The following is a 22,267-nucleotide window of genomic DNA, read 5'->3' on the forward strand; positions in this document are numbered from 1 at the left end:
TAGGGACCATAGCTAGTCCAAGATTGCAGGAGCTGAAGTGGTCAGATGCCACAGCAGCTAGCACACTGCTCAAACAAGACTTTCTAGTTTACTGTTCAAAGCAGCTTAGAGCATTTCTCATAATTCCATTCTAGAACAACTGTGGAAGGAAACCTTATTGTTCAGGACTGGCTAGTATGGAAGCTCCCCATCTCTTACTTTCTCCCCACTTTTAGAAGCGGGCATTACATTTGCTCATTTTTTGAGTCCTCTGTGATCTTTTTTAAGTCCTCCACAGTCTTTCAACAACCTCCTGTTTAGAGATGCCTCACCAGATCTCCTTGTACTAGTTCTTGGGTACAAGAATCCAGCTGCCCATTTACTTTTATTTTTAAGTTCAGGCTGACATTAACCATGTTATCCACCCCACTACCATGAAAACACAAGTGGCAGATAAGTGATATTGGTCGGCCTCCTACTGGAAAGGTTAGGAAGACTATGCCAGCCTTTAATGTCTAACAAAGGATCTGTAGAACACTATTACACCTCCAACACTCCAGGTAGCTGTAAGCTCTCTTTGCAACTCAAGCTTTTGTTCCTGCATCTCTGCAAAGTACTCAACAACAGCTGAGTGGGTTCATAGTGACACATCAAGGGAGCAAAACCCCTTGGAGAGGCCTACAGCATCTGCAGGCACTGCTGGACACAAGAAATCAGCCCCACAAGCAGGGCTGAAGTGGAATACAAGGAGTACAAAACGGATGGCACTGGACAGGGACTTTGAGAAATCTGCTTCAACAGAACAAATATAAAATACGTGATTAAACAAAACCAAAAAAAATCAACATTGTAAAAACTGAATTGTCACATAATTCAAAAGTAATTCTAGAGTAAGACACTTCAAAGCACAAAGAACAACTAATTCATTTAAAAAAAAAAACCAACCTGTATGCTTGCTTTCTTCTACTTCAGTGATCCCATTCCTAATTCACTACAGTTAGTCTGCACATTTTAAAGAAATTTTTGTTTCACAGTTGTGTGAAGCAAGATTTGCCTTTCCCAGGATGTAACCTAGGTCTTTTCATAGCTCCAGAAGCTGAACACAAGCTGAGCAGTGTTAGGGATTTGACCCCTTTTGTTTTGCTTTGGAAGAGAAATTTAAACATTCAAAGGCAACAGGAAGAGTAGAAAGACTTCCTGGCAGGAATACGACAATGTAGGCCAGATATGAGCCCTATCTGGACTTCTGCCAAACCCATACCACTCTGGATCACAAGGAAGTGAAAGATTAAGCTGTTAAGCCCACTCACAGTTTATGAGTGGTACCAAATACACTCGAGTCAGCAGTTTTAATCAAGGAAGGAGGCTGTCACTTGTGGTTTCTCTATATTCAACTTCAATTATTTCATAAGGTGATTGAGCCTAAGCCAGTTATAAGCCATTAGAGGACAAACTTCATTCTTCTCCAGACTGTTAAATTCCATTAAGATACTTCAAATGATGCAAAAACATACAAAAAGCACCAATCATCATGGCTTGGCAACATTGCTTCTGTGACAATCCTTCCTACTACAATGTACTCTGGGCTGGTGAAATCAATCAACAAGACCATTTGATCTGCCACTGCAGGCTGGGAAAAAAGATTACAGCAGCCAAACACTGAGTCTAGATATGGATAAAGGTTGGGGTTTTTATTTTAAGATTATGATTTCTCATTGTTGCAAGATTCATCTAAGTTGCTTTTGCTTTCCTCAGGGACTTAATTTTCCTCATTATTCAGTAGACTTTAACTCTGCTGAACTGCCTCCACCATGACAAAAACCTTTCACCTAAATCCAGCCACATACTACAAAATCATTTTCTACATCAGGTCATTTCAAGACATCAGGTAGTCCTCTTCTTATTTCCATTTTTTGATGAAAGCTCAACAAACAAAATGGCAAATTTCACCTGCAGCTTCCTCAAAACAATGGGTACATGAGTTTGCCCAACAGAAGATGTACCGTTATAGCTAACAGCATATACTTTATTAACAGTCTGCAGTCATTAAGCTGCTTTTGAGATCTGGTTTTGGCATAACATTTAGTCCAAGAACAGCTCTAAATTAGATTGGAACATCAAAGCATGGAGGGTAGATCCTGTCTGTGAGAGTTCAGGTGAAGCCTCAGAGCCATTGCTTAAGATACCTGCATGTTCACGCAAGTTGAAGGTGGAAACCCTTTTCCAACTTTTCTATTTATAAATGTCACTGCAGATTTTGGCAACCAAGTATCTACTGGCACCAGTAGAAGTTCCATACATCTCACACCCATGTTTTTCTCACATTTTCATTTTCTGAATTGAAAAAGGACATTGTTTTCACCTGTTAAATGACAGTGGCAACTGTCCAAAAGGAATCTAGATTATAATTCAATAGCTCCAAACATAGCAGTTTCTTTTAAATAACAGCTTCCTTTGTACTGCTGAAGATAAAGGTCATGTCTGTAAGCCTTGCTTATTTTTAGTTCAGTGTCATTTTTCTACAGAAAGCATTATCCATTTGGGTTAAAAGCAACATTTGTAATGCAGTCTAATAACTATTACAGAATACAAGCTAAAAATATCTGTGGGCACAAGCTAAACCTACCAAATCACATGTAGGAGGTAGCCGAGAACCTTCTGCAATACTGCAAATAGAGTGGCCATGCATAGACAGGCCTTTGTTTTCCTTCAACCTGCTGATCACAGATCCATCACTCCAGCAGACAGGCATTAAGAAACAAGGCAGATGGCACACAATCTAAAACATGAAGTCCCTTATTCCTTCTCAGACTTTCTTCCACATGAGAGAATCCATCCAACAAGACAGTCAGAGTCTTTCTGGTCAGAGTCCTTCAATAGACTCTTGTTTTTGTGAGCTTCATTTAGCTGGGTGGATTAGAAGGGACACCTAGACTCACAACACTTGATGCTTCTTCATGTTAGTGACACGCTGTAAGGAAAGGCTTCACTCATGTGAGACCACCTATTGACAGACACCTTAAAAAAAGCTACCAAAGCCACCCAGCCTCCCATCTTCAAATGTTTTGTATTCCTTTCCTTAAACCTTCTTCCTCTTCTTCAAATTCTGTCTTCCCAGATACAGCTGGTATCACAGAGAAATGAAAGCTAAGGCAGAAACTGCACCACCCCTTATATCCGCTTCCCAAAGGGTATTGTTCTGCATTTGCTTAAACCTGCTGCTTTTTTATTCAAAGGCTCCTTGCATTCAAAAACGCAAACACTCAGAGGCTGCTAGGACACGCATTTGATACCCACAGGACTCCAGAAACCCTTACATGAATCGAAATTCACTAGAGTAGGTTCTCAAGTGGAAAAGTGTGTTCTTGGAAGGCTCAAAGGAAGGAGTACTTCTTACTAAGGCAGAAGTGATACTGGCCCAGCTCTCAACCACAATCTGTACTTGCAACCTAGGAAACCCACCAACGGAAGGGGCACACAGATACCTGGTATCACAAGCAAAATATTTAATGATGTGTAAAGATCACAAGTAACAATAAATAAAAATATTCTTTCTTACAAAAAAGGAGCCGTGGTTCAAATGTCTGCCTTGAAAAAAAAAATCTTTCATAGGAGGTTTTATGGCTCTTCAGAAGCGAAACATGCACTAAAGCACTGTAATTCATATACTGGAATTTACAGTTTTCAGTCAGATTTGAGAGCTAACACACCAAATACTCTACATGTCAGTAGTGTCCAATGGATGTTTCAGGGCAGTTAAGAAACCACTCTGTGATGATTTAGGACTTACTAAATCCTAAACCACTCATGATTTAGGACTTACTTTGTTCGAAGCAAGTCCCCATCATCAGAAACTTCAGGCTCTCCAGCAAGATGGGACTTATTTGCACATCAGCTACCACAGCTTACAAACTGGCCCTTCATCTCCAGCTTAGCTAAAAGCCCAAAGCTAAGTGGCCTACATCCTATTTCTGTCACTGCTGTGATGGCTGTACTAGTTAGTTACTAGTAGAAGGATGAAGCAAAATTGCCTTAAACTGTCACAGTTTGCCACAAACGGTATTTGTCGGCTCTCATTTTTGGCAGCCAGTTCAGTTTCACATCAATCCAAGCAACCAGATTCAATACAGCTTTCAGAGGAACTACTGCACAAATCTAGTCTAACAATGATGCATGCAAGTCTGACCGTAAAGAAAGTTACACGGGATCCCAAACCTGCAAGAAGTCCTGCCCCATTTCTTCAACAGCCGGTGTAAAAATAACACCCATTTCCCCTTGACCTACTGCACTGGATGCCTGAACTTTCACAAGGAAACAACTCCTCTTGCTATCAGAGTCTACTTAGCCTTCATCACAAAGTTAAGGGAACATTATAGACTCTGCTCTCTCACATTTAGGGACCAAAAAACCATTCACCTGGTGTAGAAAGTTTAGGTTTGAGTGGCTACTCTATCTCCATTACTACCAAACCCCTCTTTTTTTCTTGGAAAAAGGTGAGTCTCCTGTATTTTGATGATATATATATGGCTATATATTTCAGGGCTGTGAGCACTTCCGAGTTGTAACAGACCACAGAGCAAGTTTCCCTTTTTGAGCTGAACAAAGAGCACATACAGATCAAAGCTCCTAAGGACTCTGAAAAGGAAAAAAAAAAAAAAATCTTCTCATTTGATAACGGCACAGTTTTGGATTACATGAAGCAAATCTGTTCAGTACTATACGCACAAAAAATAGAACAGGATTGCAAAACAGTATCAAGTATACGTAGTTCTTATATGTGTGAAATCTACTTCGTATCTATTTCTATCCATGTTCCTGTATTTTTTTCCATTTTAAAGCAAACTTTTTAGAAGTAGCAACATACGCAGAAAACGCTAGAAAGATCAGTAATCATAAAAGGTACTCAAGCATGCAGACTTACTTGCATTCCCCAGGTACACTGCAACCCCCATGGAGCAAATTACATCCTTGTTTACATACAGCTGTAAATAGAAAAAGGTTCAGGCATCAGTCTGGGCAGGTACATACCCATTAGTACAGCAGCAATCTGGAACTGTTCAGCTACAGCTTCTGTCAGTCAGCCTGTTTCTTGTTTGTGCAAAGCAGACTGGTTTTTGCCATGTTGCAATAGCTGTTGCTTCCAGCTAGCTATTTCACAAAACACAAACCCATTATAATTCTTTCTGAAAAAAATAACTTACGGTAACTCCTTAAAAAAAATTGCTACCAAATAGGTTTGCAGCAAGAGTGTCAGCACTGAAGCATTTATCAAATACAGTTATTTGTTAAACCTGGTATTAGACTGGTACTATGCTCAAAATCCCAAGCTTCAAAAGAGATGCATGACCTTGAATAAACCTTAAAAATTATAAAATGGTCTCCCCATCATTAACAGGCTTTTTACTGAAAAGGAACAGAAAACAAAAACCAAGCAGCTCTCAACAGAAAAAAGAGTATGTCAACTAAATTTAGCACTAATTATTCACTCAGACTGAAGGCAAAACGCAAAGAGATTTGATGGAGTGGTATATTAAAAAGGGATGACTACACTTCAATTTCTGTTCACATTAAGAGCTATCAAAAAGCTTTCAGCTTTGCATACATTACACTTAAAACTTTTCATTTGCAAGAAGTATTACAAGGGCATTTTTACAGGATTAAAGTCTACAGCATTATGATACCATCGCTGTTCAAAAAATCTTACATTAACAGATGTAATACTTCATGTTACTTTGAAGTAACACCACCATTGATTAAAATAAATTATAAGAACATGCTTCACTACATTGAATCCTAGATTTGTTTTGTAGCCCCCTCAACAACACTATCCGGCGCTGTGCTCCTCACAGAGGATGTTTTCTCAAAGATTTGTATTCAAAGGACAAAGTCTGCAAGTGTTAGAATTAATATGCTACAGCACAGACTCTGCAGAAATAGCTACTGCAGTTTATACTTATTATATATTCACTAGAGCTAATGTAAAATGAAGCAAACAATACTACCTTGTTTACATTCTTCTCCCATCCAACCTTCCATGCAGGCTTTGTTTCCATTTTGATCACACGTGTAGTGACCAACAAAGTCATCTCGAGGACCACAAAATTTATTGCACAGAGCACTGTAGTAATTTTCATCACACTTCACTCTTATTTGTACTTCAAAATGGGCAACAGGACCATTAAACTGTAGCGTCTTCCATCGATCTTCTGGGTTGATCATGCCAGCGTGTGCCACTCGTTCTATTAAGTTTTCACCTTTTTAAAAAAAATGTGAATTCAACAGGTGATAAATCTAATAGCACACAAGAGCATATAAATTCAAATCAAAAGTATTCAACTGGTTAAGGGAAAACCTAGTAAAGAAAACGTTAAGGTGATTAAGATCTACTGTATAACTGAATTTTCCTTTGCCTTGCGAAGTTCATTACAGGAAGGCCAATTTAAAAAAGTGTCCCAAAGGAAATATTAAAAAACCCTGGAACATAATCCATAGGAAATAGCTGATATTTCAAGGCAGCCAAACATACCACACCCGCATGCTGACAACTAGCAGTTTTATCTTGATCTGAGGCTCTTTTTGCCTCCTTTGTTCTTAAAAAATTGCACTATCTGCATAACCTAGTAGCTGAGATATTAAAGCTCTCTGTTGCAAGTGTAATTTTAAAAATAAAGCCAAACACATAGCATGCTCAGTTGGTTCCAAAATTACTAAGCAATATTGAATGTTCTGGTAGGCTTGCACTATGTACACAAACCAGCTAGTTTCCATTTTACCATTCTCTCTACAGTAAAGACAAAACATCTGTAACAAGTATAGTGTAGCTGGTGTTTGACATTTTGAGAAGAAATAGACAAGTGACCCCAGGATCATCAAGGGGGCATTCTCAACTCTGCATCCTGCTTATCCTTATTCCCAGAGGAAATACTGATAATTGTGATCACTGTTGCAATACACTCTCTAAGCATCCTGCCTTGCCCTCACAAAGCAGCAGCGCTGCTACTGCCAGGCTCCATTAACCAAGACCAAATGTGCACAAAGAATTGTCTACCACATGGGACAACAGGATTATAGGATATTGGATTATGGAACTGCCAACACAAAGTATTTTCATTGTTAGGAATATCCATCTTGTATTTTTATCCATTTTATTCCTGGTACAGCTTCAAGACTAGGAGATGAGATGCAGTTATAGTCAGTACAATGTAATTATACAAATGCTTCAGCAAATGTTAAGAACAAGCAAAGCACAGTAAGGGTAAGGGTAGACAGTGATGCAAGTTTTCAAATGTTTTCACTATTCACATCTGGTAACAACCTACTGCAAGAGTTTTTCTAGGTGTCTCTGCAAGCTGCAGTGGAAAATCCAAGCACCACTTAAATACAAGAAAAAGGTACAAAAGCTCCACTTTTACACACAGATTTCATACCCTCTGAGGGAATAGCTATAATATTGCCAGCTCAGAAGTTCAGTGTCCATTTTCTTTAAATAAAAAAGGCATGTTAAAAGAAATGAAAAACCAAAAACTTGTGCACAGCAAGAGGCTGTAATGGTAGTGAGATAAAGTCTACACTTCTGCTTATTAATAATATTAAACACTCCAAACTGGCAGCAAGCAACACTAAACTACCAGTTTCAGCAAATGCATTTTACCTGCTTACTTTCTAGAACTCATTAACCTAACCTGTTTAGAAAATAAGAGTGACTGATTCTCACCTAGGAAGTTACTGACAGCACAGAGATCTGTGCATCTGCTACCAAAGCTGCACTTACCCCTCAACATGTAAAAGGACTCATACAACGATTTTCAGTCACTTCAGCATTAATGAAAAAGCTACACAAATAGCGGGCTCTGCAACATATTTTGTTATCTTAATACCTTTTTTCAAGATTGCTTCTACCATAAAAATAATTTCTCTTAAAATTGAAGAATATTGAACTTGAAAAAAAAAAGCTGTTTTAATAATTGGAGAACCTTTCAATGTTAATTAAGAACTCAAAGTATCTCTCTGCTTTTATATTAAAAGTGGTATTGTCATGTGCAGGCTACAATTCATACTTGCCTGGACTAGTCTGCATAAAACATTTTATGGCTAGACAAGACACACTGAAGTCTATCCCTGTTCTTTAAGTCTCTAATTCCTATACATGAACTCCTCTGTCATCCAGCAGCAAAAGGCCAGTAGCAGAGCAGACAAGAAACCTGCCAGCCAGAAAAGGTTGCCTGCATTTTACTTTCCACTGAACAGGATATTCATCATACCACTGGCCCCATTAAAAGCTGCATGATTAGATTCAACATCCTTTTATAATCTTATTCTTCTCTAATGTCTATTGATCTGAAAAACTGTAAAGGAAAAGTGCTGAATCACTGGATGGTCAAGGGATTTGAACAAATATGCACTATAGAGCTATTTTCCAGCGATAAGCAATAGAGGCTCATTAAAAACAGCTGCAACAGCCACTGCTATAGAAGAGTGTCCTCAAAGTGCATCAGATGGACTGAAGAACGGTCCTGAGAATAAAGGAGTGGCTTATCTAACAAAAATCTTATCAAGCATCCTCAGATTAGTGCAGACCCATCAAATACAGTTAAACAACTGGTACAAGCATTACAGTTATTGCAAACACATCTATGCAGAACAGTCCTCTCGATACTTGGGGTCAAGAACAGGGAAAATAAGCCATCAGCGCCTTTTTAAAAAAAAAAAAAAACACTCAAACTTTATCTTCAAAAACTCCTCTGAAAAAGAATGTATTCTGAGTCTTAAGAGCTTTTCCTCTAGCTTATATCAGTAAAAGTAGGGCTTAAGAACCTAAATAAGCAAGCCAAAATAATTCGCCCTGAACCACAAATGGCCTCAGGAAATCAGCTCCAAGACCTTCAGCTTCTAATACTAAATTCTTAAGTACTAGAGTAAATAAAAGGACTCTGCTTTACTTCAAATTTAAATCTAATCCCAAATAGAAGATGCATCTTCCAAAGATGTCTGTAATCACAGGGAGGAACATTTTTGTCAAACCGTGACAATGGCCTTTGCAGATCTGCTCTGAGCACCTTTGCCTTACTTTTGTTGAGTGCTATGAAGAACACAGGACACGAGGACATAGAGGGAGGGAAGAATGATAATTGCGCTAAAACCTTCAAATTGTTCGCAGGAAACCCCTTTTTCCAGGTTTTTAGTTTGAGGATTTGTTTTGGGGTTTTTTGTTGGGTTTCTTTTTTTGGGGGGTGGGTGTTTTAGGGGTTATGTTTTTTTGTTTGGTTTTAGTTGTTTGGGTTTTTTTTAAATACCCACTTGAAAGTCCAAGCTGGAACACAGGACCTGCATTTAACTTTCAGCCTTACTCATCCCCATTAAAGGAAAGCAAAACCTGACTTCGAAACTAATTAATCAGCTTATAAACAGACTCTGGCAATTACTTTGATTAATCTTTCTACAGTAGCAGCAGAAGACACATGTAACCCGATCCAGAGATCAGCTCAGTGTTCAGGATACCATAGGGAGTTCAGTTTTCCACACCTACTCTCTTCAGCCCTGCAGGACACAAATACTACTTTTTTTCCCACCTCGGGAGGAGCTACCACATTCCCTTTCCTATCCTCTTACATATGAATTTTTACTGATTTATCCCTGTTTGGCAGTTCAGCAGTCCTTGCAGAAATACAAGGGATATGTCTTTGCATCTTGACAGATTCACAAAGCAAAAAAAAAAAACCCACACACACACCGGAGGACTCTCTGACAAGACCCCTAATCTAATATGCAAGTCTAAATTGCAGCAATTGCAGCATAACAAAGCAACAGGTCTCTATCACAGAACTGAAAAACAGACTGCAGAAACATTTAGCCAAGACAAGCATTTAGCTAGTCTTCTGCCAAATTACAGGCCAAGAAAGCCTTGCTAAATTCACATGACAAGCCTTCTAGGTTTCAGATGCAATACAACTTAAGAGCACCTCTCTGGCAGCCTCTGTTAAAAGGAAGATCACCATCCATTAGCAGTTTCTGATGAGAGCTAAACTGTAATCTGGCACTTGGATAGAATACTGTAGTTCATGGAAACTGTTAAATTAAGAAGATGGCCCACTATGCCTCCAGAAGACATTAAATATCTCGTTGGCCTGAAGTTGAGATAAAAACATAGCATCAATGCAAGTAAGCAGATTCATTAGAACATGTAAAAAAGCTAGGAAGCATTAGAAAGACCCAATACAAGCCTAAAATGACTGCCCCTTATTTGAATAGTGTATTTGAAAAGAAACCAGGGTTTTAAAGCTACAAGTTTGCAAGGGGATTCTGCAGATTAAGGCATAAACACTGCAAGTTACAAGACCATTATTTATTGAGTAGCTTATAAAAAAACCAACAAAATTCAGCACTTGAATGCATTCACACCTGTTTGGCAGGATAGGCTTTTCACATTCACCCCCTTCTACACCATCTTACGAGTCAATCTGCCATCTAGAACTAGGGTATGAGTATTCTAACAGTCGCTGTACTAGCTGCCTCTTGGTAAATTATTCCCAAGCTGGAAACTACTTGAAGGAATTAATTTCACGTAGTACTTGAACAAAGCATTCAAAAGGATGCCTCCAATCTGTTGCTATGTAGGACATCTAAACTTATTCAAGATTCAGGCTTACTCAACTCAGCACACAAGATTTCATTTTGAATACCATGTCCAGCTTTGGGAAGTACCATTCAAGAAGGCTGTGGACCAACTGAAGGGTTGCGGCAACATGAATTACCAGAGATCTAAAGAAAACATACCTATTAGAAAAGGTTGAAGGAGCTGTTAAACAATAAGACAAAAGAAGCTTAATTCTAAAAGAGGGAGGGCTCAGGAACAAACTACAGACTCATCATTACTTTCTCATTGAAGACAGAGTGTGTTAGGAAAATCTCTAAGTTAGGACACTTTGTCAGGAACTTGCAAGTGGGACTGATCCCAATCTTCACGGAAAAGGACTTTGAAAGTCTTAATATAGCCTTGAGCTTTGCTAAATTTTTTATGCTTGATGCATCTTGACAAGAATGCTCAGTGAAGCAGAAGAGAATGGAACCTACAATTAGAAAGTGATGATCATTTGGGACATAAACGTTTGCTATCTTAATGTCCAAACATTTATCTTCCTCTGTATTGATCCCAGCCAAGACTAAATAGTCCATCATTAATCACAATGAAAGTCTGAAATTCACTTAACAGTTGTACGCAAAAACATTGATTATTTTAAGATAGGTTAGTAAACCATTACCAAAGCACAGGTTCTAGCTGGAGTCCTACTTTAGCATCAATACAGCAACAAGAACCTTCATATGAAGTATTTATGCAATAATCTTGCTTACCCTTCAGATCAATAGCCCTGCTCTGACACTGAGCATTAGCCTTTACAGACCAGAAATAAAAGGTAACTTTCAGTACTCAGAGAAAAAACAACCTGAGAAGGAATCACATCATGATTTAAACACTTTCATCAAAAACATCAAACACGGTTTCTTTATGGGGAGCAAGAATGCTTATTTGTTTACCTAACCATGAAAAAGTATTGCACAACATGGTTATGGGTAAACTGAAGAGAGTTTACAGTGCAACTCTACAGCACAGACAATTTTTCTCTTAAACAAAAGGGCATATCATGATTTTTAAACTTTTTTTTTTAAGCTAATAATTAAGAATCATGTATTACAACATTCACTTACTATTGTCCATTCTTTTTTTCACAGTTCTTAACCCAATATTCACTGTGTGGATTTGTACATGCCCTTTACTTGGATAGCAGCCTTGGATTCAGACTGATTAGGAGTAACAGCTGATTGCAACAGCATACCATTTCCCCCCTTCCCAGTCTGTACGTACAGCACAGAGTAAGCGAAAATTGCAATTTTTACATAAATACTCACCAGCTTTTGTATCATTATCCCAATCCCATGCTTCGATTATTAATGTGAATGATCTCTGCAAAGAAACAAAACACCAGTTAGGTACTAATAAAAAACTACTTACGCACCAGACAGTGATTTTGAATAAGCAGATATTACTGCTACAAGCAAGCCAGCTGAAAGGAGTTAAACATTTAACTTCTCTGCTGTCATGTGAAAGCCCTTGAAGGCATCTTCTCAACAGCACTAAAAATTGTAGGGCAAAGCATGCTAACAGCAAAACAAAAACATCCCCCCCACCACACACACACCAAGGACTGATTTATTACTCTCCTCCTCCCACTGCATCTAATTCCCAGCTTTGCTTACCCACAGAAATCCTTTCCAGAAGCAACCTTAAGAGGTTTGAATGAAGTGAGGGGTTCTGAACACTGGGAAACAGCTAGGATGTTTAAGACTTAAGCAACTGAAGATCAAAATAAAGGATGGTTCTGATTTTATTCCTTTAGGAAGCACACAAAAGATCAGTCTATATTACAAATCTGTTTGCTGTGTTCTAGAACAAAAACATATCTAAAGAAGAAACACATAAAAATCCACCCTGCATCTATGAGGAATTTAAACTTTTCTCATGAAATGGGTAGTGTGAAAAATGGACCTGTAAAAGACACAGCATAAACATAACTGTTAAAGGACATACTCTTGGTAGCATACTTCCCCCTGAGGAAAAGCAGGACTTGACAGTTTTAAAATTATTTGGAAAAACCATGAAGGCTTTACTAAAAGCAAGGCTTCAGGCCTTTTTCTTAGTTTTATGACCAAATATGTAGGATAGATGTTGATATTGAAACACTAAGCTTACTTAGGAAAAAGTTCCCGGTTCCCTTATGTACACATGTAATGATTACCTGTTTTGAGCTTAGAGTCACTGTCAAACTCTTCAGCTTTGGTAGGTCCCAACTTTGACAAGTTAACACTGAGATTCTCACATACATTTAAAACCAAGGAAAAAGCCTCCAAGAACAGAGTTATTGCACCACTATCCTGAAACCCTCACGCACACATTTGTGCTTAGAGGCAAGCCACACCAAAACCTGAAGCTCATTAAATAGAGCAGAGCCAAACCTTAATGCGCATAGAATTCACAGGCTAATGACTGATGAATTCCCATGGACCCAGGGACGTTCAGGCACGAAAATAAGAGCACCGTCTTAGGAGTAAGTTTATATAAGAATTCAGCTATCTTTCACAGGGTGCTTAGGACTACCGTACTGTTATGTCAAGAGATGTGTATTTTTACTTTGAAATAGTTCCCAAATACTTTATATGCCTCTTGCCTCCCCACCAAGGAGGGTTGATTGTCCCACCAAAGTTTCCCCATTTTAGAACCGTAGCAGCAGCCAGAAGAAGAAATGCCTGAGGTCCTTCATGACTCAGGAAGGGATCAGTCTTTTCAGAAACGCTCTTAACTGGGTGCATTTTTCTATTGCTACATTAACACATAAACCACATACTATGCCTTTGAAAAACATATTTTTTCTCTACTTTCAGCTTCAGGCATGTACTAGGGAATATGATTTTCCATCACTGAAGCAGATAAAAGTTTAGTGGTAAATGGTTAGATTACACTCAAGGAAGGAGCTCAGCAGTGACTACACTGGACAGAGACATATTTGATCTTGAACTGCCTTTGGAAAAGCACAACTGACAAGATCCGCTGAGGAAGCAAAGGCCTCTGCTTCTGAGGTACGACAACACAGCACAACTCCACAAGTTTTTTGAAAGCAAATGTTAGTGAAGCATTTCAGTAGTTTCACCCTCCCATTCTCTCCTTTCCCCTGTCCCCCCAGTCTCAGCATTTAGGTAAGCACAATAGGATCCTACTGTATTCTGAAAACACTACCTGCCACCCCTCTCCTAAACTGCTACCTGATGGATAAAGACGGAGTGAATAGTATCAGAAGGCAACTACTGTATAGTATTGCCCTGACATGATCTTCTGGTAATTGCAAGTCTCCCTGTTTTGTGTCAAAACTAAGTGTTAAACTAGGCAGAATTCTGAAATCAGTGCGTGATCCAAAGCTCTCTTACCCACCTCTCCTGCTTTTAAACAACTGATCTTCTAACCTCAGTTTTCCTGTGTTCCAGTGATTTGTATTAGAAGTACAAAAGAGCACTCGAGTGCTTCCAGATGGCCACTTATTCATCTTATTGTAAGTGCTGGCCTTTGCTACTGCAAACTGGCTGTTGCATCTGACTGCCCACACAGACTATGGCAGGAAAAAAAAAATTAAGTTGGACTTGCTGTCTTAGGAAACAGATCAGTCAACTATGTCTTCCCATCATTCCACTTGTAAGCAGATTTGTATCTGTGCCTAGGATGCCAGGGAATTTTTGTGAGTCAAAAGAGCTTCACACAATGCACTGTTCCAGAATGCTCATGGATATGCTCCATGCGCACGCTGGAAGGTGCAAATGGGGATGAAGAGGCATTCTCCCCATTTTAAACTGCTTAAAATAAGGAGTTCCATGGCTCCAATGGCAAAACTGACTATCCAAGTTGGCATAGACTTTGGAGTTGAAAATATTCCTCTACCTCTATACCTTAGAGAAACTTAATAGCACATTATCAACAACTGACTCTAGTGCACAGCTCTTCTTCCAAGATGTGGAAGAACTGAATTTCTGGCCGAATAACTGACCTCCACAGCCCGCGCAGCTCATGTTGCCTCCTGCTGGCAGGCAGGGCAGGGACGTGGCTCTGCAAAGCCCAGGTTGCACAGGCCTGGTCTCACTCCTTTGCTTTTATCATCCTCCCACTGGTGACCATCAAGAACTATAAGGCCATCTATAAAAAGCTTAAAGAACATAGACAACAAAGACAAGAGCCAGACTATGAAGTTCTTTCACTTACTGGCATTCCATAGCCTCGGTTTCCCCATATCTACTTACGGGCAAAAAAGGCCATAGCACTTGGCCATTTACACATGAACAAGCATATGGAGTGCAAGGCCTGTAGTTACACTCGCAAGAGCTTAGAGATGTTACTCAAACAGCAGTATTGATAGACAAATGTGTATTTACTGGAAGATCAGTTTCAGCTGGGACAGTTCTCAGTTGAGCAACTTCCTGCTGCCTACTGACAGTTACACAGTCACCCTCCAAAAACCCCTAACAAGCACAGTAAGAATGTAACCAGAAGAGAAACTGATTTTTGTGGCTCTTCTATCTCTAGAATAGACAGTTAAGGTTACCAACCAAACTCACCATCTCTTCCTCACCTCCAGCTAGTCAAGAACTTTAAAGAGGAATTCCTTTCCACAGTAGTGTGATGGATTGTTGTGCTCTGATTACTAGACCTCAAAACAAGAAACGGATCCTTAACCTACTGGTTCAAGAAACCCTCTGCCCCACCAGCACAAGTATGAAGTCTTGTACTAGATCCGTTTTAATTTTTATTTAATTTTTCACTTCACTTTAACACAACAGCTAAAAACTTAAAAAGAAGTATCCGTGTTACAGAATATGTTCATGGTATGTTGCTCCTAGAGCTTTCCAGTTATTGCTCAACTGCCAGAAACATTTATTAGTGGAAATGTTAATATCCATGCACTCACCCATGCTGTGACCCTGCCCAATAATCAGATTAAGAGCTACAGGCCAAAAAATACTAATGGATAGCACTGTTGAAGAATAGTTTTAGCTTAAATAATGGACATACTCATTTTATAAAAGCTCTGCCATTGACTCACATTAGTCACTTTGGCACTCTTCAACTTTCTGTCGAAGACTACCCAGACTACCCAGCACATCTGCTAGCTTCAGCTGAAAGTAACTCTTCCGCAGCACAGATACTTATACCAGACAGCAGCTTTCTTAAACAGTGCTTAGAGAAAACAGTTACAGACCTTGAATTAATTCAGCTCATCCACCCATACTGCAAGTCTTTAAACCCCTGACATCATCCAGTGGCGTCCTGGCACTTCGATGCATCTTTAATAAGACCAGGCTAGCTCAAAAGCTCTATTTAAGGTAAGTAGTTCTCCGCAGAGGCTATTGATATAGATGTGTGTTCCAGCTCCTGGTAAAAGAAAACTGTAGTTTTATGAAGTATCCTAAGAATGACCCAAATTCATAAGTCTTTTGTGCATAATACACACACACACACCACCATACCCACTTCTAACTTGTGCAGAAGTCCTGCTGTAGGCTAATCTGACCAGCACCTCACAACAGCAGAACGTGCACACTCCTGTCTGTTCTTATACATAAAGCTTCGTCAAGTAGGATCTGTCGTTCATTTTAACTAGTACCAGCAAAATATTCAGGAAGTTTCAAAAAGTGACCATGGCACAGATTGGAGGGGGAGAGAATGGGGATGAACATACAGCGACAAATACACTTGGTTCTGCTGACTCTGGTGTGTAGAATTACCTTTCTTAAAGAATTAAACACCAGACAGCACTTGTGCTCATCAAATCAAAACCCAGAGGATGTTAAAGGCTGCCAGTCAGAAAAGCACCAGCACACTCTTGCAGAAGAGTACGGCTTTATGCAAGAACCATTTGGTAGCAGTTAACTAAATAAATATGCCAAGTAGCCCGTAAAGATACAAAGTGAGCTTGTTTATCCCAGTGACCCTGTTGAGTTTTTTTCTCAGGATTGCTGTTGACAAAAGCAACTTCAAAGCATTATTCCACTATTTACACTAAACAAAACACTCCCCATACTATCCCAGTGACCTCCTTCTGGGGAAGGGGAAACAAAACCTGTAATATTGGATTGGCATTGTCTTTTCATTAACTATTACTATTACCTTGATATTTGCAAATCAACCGTTCAAAAGATGGGTTTTTTGGCAAACCAGACATGTCAGACTTTTCATCCCAAGAAAGATGATCAATCTGCTGATAGCACTTTCAGTCAGGTATAGAACTTACATGTTCCAACTCTATGTCTGAAAAACGCAAAAAGTGAAGGTTGAGCTGAAATCAACAATTGATGTTTTCTGCATCAATAACATGCTTTTGTGTATTAAAACACTTGTCTTCTAACAGACAAAGAATTATCAATTTAATGGGAATAAAAGGACGGACTAGAATTTCTACTGGGGAAAAAATGGAAAGGAATCAGGAATTGGCTACGAAGCAGGAAAAAGCTGGCTCATAAATGAATCCAGAGCCCACATAATCTTCCTGTTCCACAATCACCCAGACAGGGTCTCATGATCGGTCAATATTCTTTCCTTTCAAACCTCAGTCAAGGGTAGGCAATGTTTGTATTTGAACATTTCCACTGCAAAAAAATGGTCGAACAGTCTAAGTTTTGTAAACTTCTGGAAAAACTCATCACCAGTATTTCTTGCAACTAAGTCCATTAAGCCTTGATAAGTACAGTCAACTCTCATACTTGCTTTCCTAAGAAACTTCTCGGCAAGTGAGGAAAGCACAGGACTGGGGGCTTCACCTCAACCCTTTTTTTTTTTCCAGCACTCGTCCCTCTCCCCCAAGCAGCCTGCTTGCCATGGAAAAAGCTGACTTCAAGGCAAGTATATTCCGTTTCCTTCCCCAGGAGCTCTGCAGCCAGTTCTTACTGGCTTCCTCATGAATAACCCAGAAGTCCAAAGGGAGAAAGGAAGAAATAAACAAAGATTCTGAGAAGGTCCAGGACTCATCTTCCACACAGATTTAAGAGCAGACAGGTGGTACAAGCCAGCAGGTTGATCTAAGAAGCAGCAGACATTATAAAGCCATAATGGAGACCCTCACTGAAGGAATACATGTTTCCCATTTTAGGCAGCAGTGTGGGGGTGTTGAGGGGAGCTGGTTTTTTTAGAACTTGAAGGGCGTTTCAGTCACACTTGCATGCAAGAACTCGCCTCCTGAATGCAGAGGGCATTCCACCACACAAAATCATAAAGATACCCATCTTCTAAACTTTTCTTTTTTTTTATCATCTAAGAAGTAGGCACCACTGGCACAGTGAGTCCACAACAAAAGCCTTCCCTTTGCAAACCAGGGCCAAACAAACCCATTTTGCTAGGAGTGCTGCGGAAGGCCAGGTTAGAGTTCTACAAACATCAGCAGCAGAAAGCAGTTGAGCAAGTTGAAGCCTTCTAGTTGAGAGTGATTACTGCAGTTTTACTCCTCTTGGCCCAGGCACAAAAGCAGGATGATGTTTACAAATTCTGGAGCCCCAGCTGTGAGGGGAATGAAGTGACCCCACCTGACAATCTTTAGGAAGTCTGAAAAACAGGGTGCAGGAGGGAGGGGGTATTTTTTGCCATCATTAACTGCCAACAACCTGATATCTCCATCTACGTGAGTTTGAACACTTCATTCCACTCCTCCCCCAAACCAAGCAAAGTCAAAACTGGAGGGGTGTGTATGTGTGTACACATATGGGGGTGGCAGGGGGAAATCTAGATGTCTAGACTAGTAAGACTCATTTCATTGCAGAAGGATCACGAATAAAAACAACAGGTGCATAAGTTAGAGTCAATCTTGGAGTTAATATATCAAATTTAACACCCAGGAAGAGACTCACCTCCAGTTAAAATTACCCAGCAACTAGGTGGAAGAATCCTACCAACAACCAGCTGCTGCATCTAAAAGATAAAACAACTTCAAGGAGGAACTCAAATGGGTATTACAACATCTATCTGGCAGGGAAACAGAAGCACGGTGTGTTTCTCTCCAAGGTGATCAAACTACTAGATCATGACATACCTTACCAGATGATATACCTGCAGAAGAATCTTCAAGTAAAAGTCTGAAGATACTTTGATCCTACCACGATGGCAAAAGGCAACAGGACTTTCTTGATATACCATGGGACAGTAAACATTTTAGCTGTGGAGTTCTAAAAATCATCTGAAGTTACATATAAGCTTTAATAATGCCTGCTGAAACAATGACCCATTTTCAGGTAGCTCACAAGAGGCCAAAATGCCATGATTCCATGTAGAGCTCCTCAAGGGAAGACATTAATGCAGTCACCTCAGACCACATTCAGAACAATCAGAAAGCTCTCTGGAGACCCATCTACATACGAGTAGCTAAAACATTGGAAGAAAGGCTCCACAACTTTCCCATAACTTAGCACCCTAGACAAACTCAAAGCAAAACTCAGCTGATTCACCCTTGTGACAAATGACACCTTAGAGACAGAGTATTTGTTCCAATACCTCAGTACTGGCCCTGACCTTTGGTAGCACCCTCTGTCAGACAGCTGCTGCAGCCAGCACAGTGGCATCCTGGAGTAATGGGAACCAAGAACCACACTAATGGTTTTCACAGTGCTAGAAGCAAGTCCTTAGCTTCTTATTTAAAAAAAACTGTATGGAGATCTAACCAGGCAGTAGTCATGTCAGGACTTCATCTGAAGAAAAGCTGATCTTAGAGCTACTCTCAGTTCACAGGACACTGGAGGTTCTAAGAAAGGCCATCCCTATTTTAAAGCAGTGCCTTTCACTATTACGTGCATAGCAGCAATGCTAGTCCTATGGAATAGAAGTAATTCCTGCCTCTGCTTTTTATAGCTTTCTGCTATTCATCCCCACCCTACTCCATCTCCCCTCCCCTGATTCCAGCATATACACATCTCTGCTGTACTCCAGGAGATACAGTTCCAACTTTGAAGTCCAAGCTGTCAGCTGCAGTCATCTAAATCCAATCAAACACCATAGGATTGAATTCCAAATCAGTTATTTTCCTTATACTTCCAGAACTAAAAAAAATACATCAATCAAAACTTAGCTACAGAGGTGCAAGGCCTCCTGTAATAACTTGCCTTTGATGAGATTTTCCAGCAAGAAACAAAAATATTGATGTTTAATACCAATCCAAGCTATCAGCTACCACATTTACCAATTTTGCTGAAACACTTCTATTTTAGCACAAATGCCTTCTGCCTATGCTACCTTTAGGCACCTCCTGAGTACCACAAGTCTCATCAAAAGTATTGGTTTATAAAACTATTCAATAGATCAAGTGACATAATGCTCATGAAAAAAAAATAATCAATTTAATCTTAGGTAAATTATCAGTAACTACAATTTTTTCTAATGACTAGAAAAGTGGCATTCTGGTCCTGAAATCAGTTCTTAGACTAACATACACACAGTTTAATCTCATCAATGATTTCTTTCTTTCTGCAGTACCTTTAAGAATTCTTTGTACCAATTGTCATAATGGGAGTACAGGATTTAAAATCTTTTCATCTGAACTTCCAACCTTCCCAAATGTAAACATATTTTTGAAGAGCCTCATGAAACTTGTGACTTTCTTATTCTATGCAAATTTGTATTGATAAGCAAGGTTTCATAAAATACAGCTTGTGACTTGCAAATTCCACAAACGGCTACTCCTTCAATCCACCAAAGCCAGCTTGTTTCTAGCTAAGCAAGTTCCCTTCACAACCTCATCACAAGTTCTTTGATCCAGCGATCTGCTTCCCACTCTCATCCGTGTCTGGACTATTAATATTCAGAAGTCGGCTGGAAGCGCACCTGGGCTAGAAGAGGAGGCTAGAGAACAGAGGGAAAACAAGGAAAGACACATTCAGTGTTACGCCACTGTGTGATTCCATAACCAAAGGTGAAGGGTGTGTGGTTCTGTTCTCCCTCTCGCAGAAGATGGGATGAACAGCATGCCCCAAGAGGGAGATATTAAAAGTCAAAGGTCCAGAGAAAGGCAACAAGAGAGAACAAAGAGCCAAATGATTTCCATGAGAGGAACAAAAAAGAAATGGTCAAAATTCCTCAGCCTGGAAGAGAGACAACACAAGCCTGTGATGGAATTCTACAATGGCCCTGAGGATGGTTAGGAAAAGATCATCCATTTCTTGTTCTTGACAAGTAGTAAAGGGCATCAGATTAAGCTAATAGGAGCCATGGTCAGAAGAAAAGTAAGAGAAGATGACACTTCACGCAAAGCTTGGCAAAATGTTGCACAGACTGCCTAAGAGCCAAGCGGTTTAAAGAGCTTCGTGGGTCCAAGGGCAGACTGGCACAAATACTTTAGACAGACCAATCATAGCTAGTTCAGGAAGTTCCCAGGTTGAAAACAAAGCTTGGGAGGATGAACAGAAATTTTCTATATTCTTGCCCTTTGCTTTCCACAAACATTTGCTTATGTTCCCTGGATTCTGGTTGCAGTACAGGGGCTGTTCAGAAGCAAATATTCCACTTTTTCTGATGGATGACATTAGAACAAGAGAGTACTAAAAAAAATTTAAAAAATTACACTGTAGAATCTTGCATGACTGCCTGAGCTATTTGTAAGCAAAATCATGACCAATGAATATTTAAGGGGGAAAAAAGGGTAGGCAGGAAACAAAAAGCAGTTCTAAATTAGATTTATAATTATACTTCAGAACTCCTCTTTGAAAGCCATGACAAAAGCCATAATTGAAAAAAATCTAATCAAGATTCTCCTTTCTGCAATACTGAAATGTCACACAAAATAAAAGAATTGCAAAAATCACCAAACCATGTATGCAATATGTGCATAGCAAGCCATGTACCTGTCACAGCAGATGCAATAAGTGCTGTTTAGAACAAAGACAAGCTGAGCTAGAGCTATTAATGAAGAGATCTTACTAGTTGGAACAAAGATTTAGAGGACCACACGCTTCTGAAACTTCCCTGAGGAAAAGGTAAGCCAGACAGTCTTTGAAGATGTTAAGTCAGGTGACACAAAGCAGAACATACTGTCATCCAAGGGAAGGTAAGAGGAACGCACAAATGCAGCAAGCATTCATCACTTATTATCTAGCTGAAGATTAACAAGCAAAACATTAAAGCTTAGTGATTCTATAGCCACTTTTCACACAAACATGCGTCTGTACATTTGCGATAAAAATCCCGGTTTAAGAAAGTCAGTCTTTGTCTTGGGGAAGACTAAATTGAGGTTTACACAGAAAGGTAACTGAAATAATTAGGCAATTCACCTCTGAACTTCAGCTATTCTATTTACAGTAGTCAAAGCCAATCCTTGCTGGCTTCTATGCAACACAGACGAAGGCTGGTGCTATTCCTAGTTACTCTTACTCGACTAAAAGTGATTCTACACTATGTCTATCTGTCGCTGAGCCAAGTATTGCAGTTCCAGACAGACACGTTCTTCCACACTAGCTGAAGAGCAAGCAAGAAGTGCCTCCCCCATTAAAATCTGACCTCCCAGTCACTCAGGAACCAGTCTCTCCAAGAAGAACAAAACATCTTTCAAAACATCACCTATATTCTTCAGGGGGAAAATAGAACAGGAAGGGTGAAGATTAGGTTAGCACGACTGGCACAAAAGCTGAGAAGGCAAGAGCATCTGTGACAGTCTGGAAATACCAGCTAAGAAGGAAGAAGTGTTAGAACTTTAAAGCTGGAAAGGAATAAAAAGTAAAAAAGTCA

The 22,267-nt window shown here is 39.6% G+C and overlaps 1 protein-coding gene across 1 annotated transcript in view; it reads right to left on the reverse strand.

Annotated features, from left to right (window-relative positions):
• JAG2 (jagged 2) overlaps nucleotides 1-11,938 on the reverse strand; it is a gene marked incomplete at its 5' end in the record, with an annotated part of 42,331 nt that extends 30,393 nt beyond the window's left edge. The window contains 3 exons of the mRNA XM_010139100.1: nucleotides 4,901-4,961; nucleotides 5,982-6,233; nucleotides 11,884-11,938. Of these exons, the coding sequence (XP_010137402.1) occupies nucleotides 4,901-4,961; nucleotides 5,982-6,233; nucleotides 11,884-11,938 (368 nt within the window). The remainder of the gene's footprint in view (nucleotides 1-4,900; nucleotides 4,962-5,981; nucleotides 6,234-11,883) is intronic.
• Between the last annotated feature and the right edge of the window lie 10,329 nt (nucleotides 11,939-22,267).

This window comes from Buceros rhinoceros, unplaced genomic scaffold (assembly GCF_000710305.1).
Source record: "Buceros rhinoceros silvestris isolate BGI_N320 unplaced genomic scaffold, ASM71030v1 scaffold25006, whole genome shotgun sequence".
NCBI classification, from domain to species: domain Eukaryota; kingdom Metazoa; phylum Chordata; class Aves; order Bucerotiformes; family Bucerotidae; genus Buceros; species Buceros rhinoceros.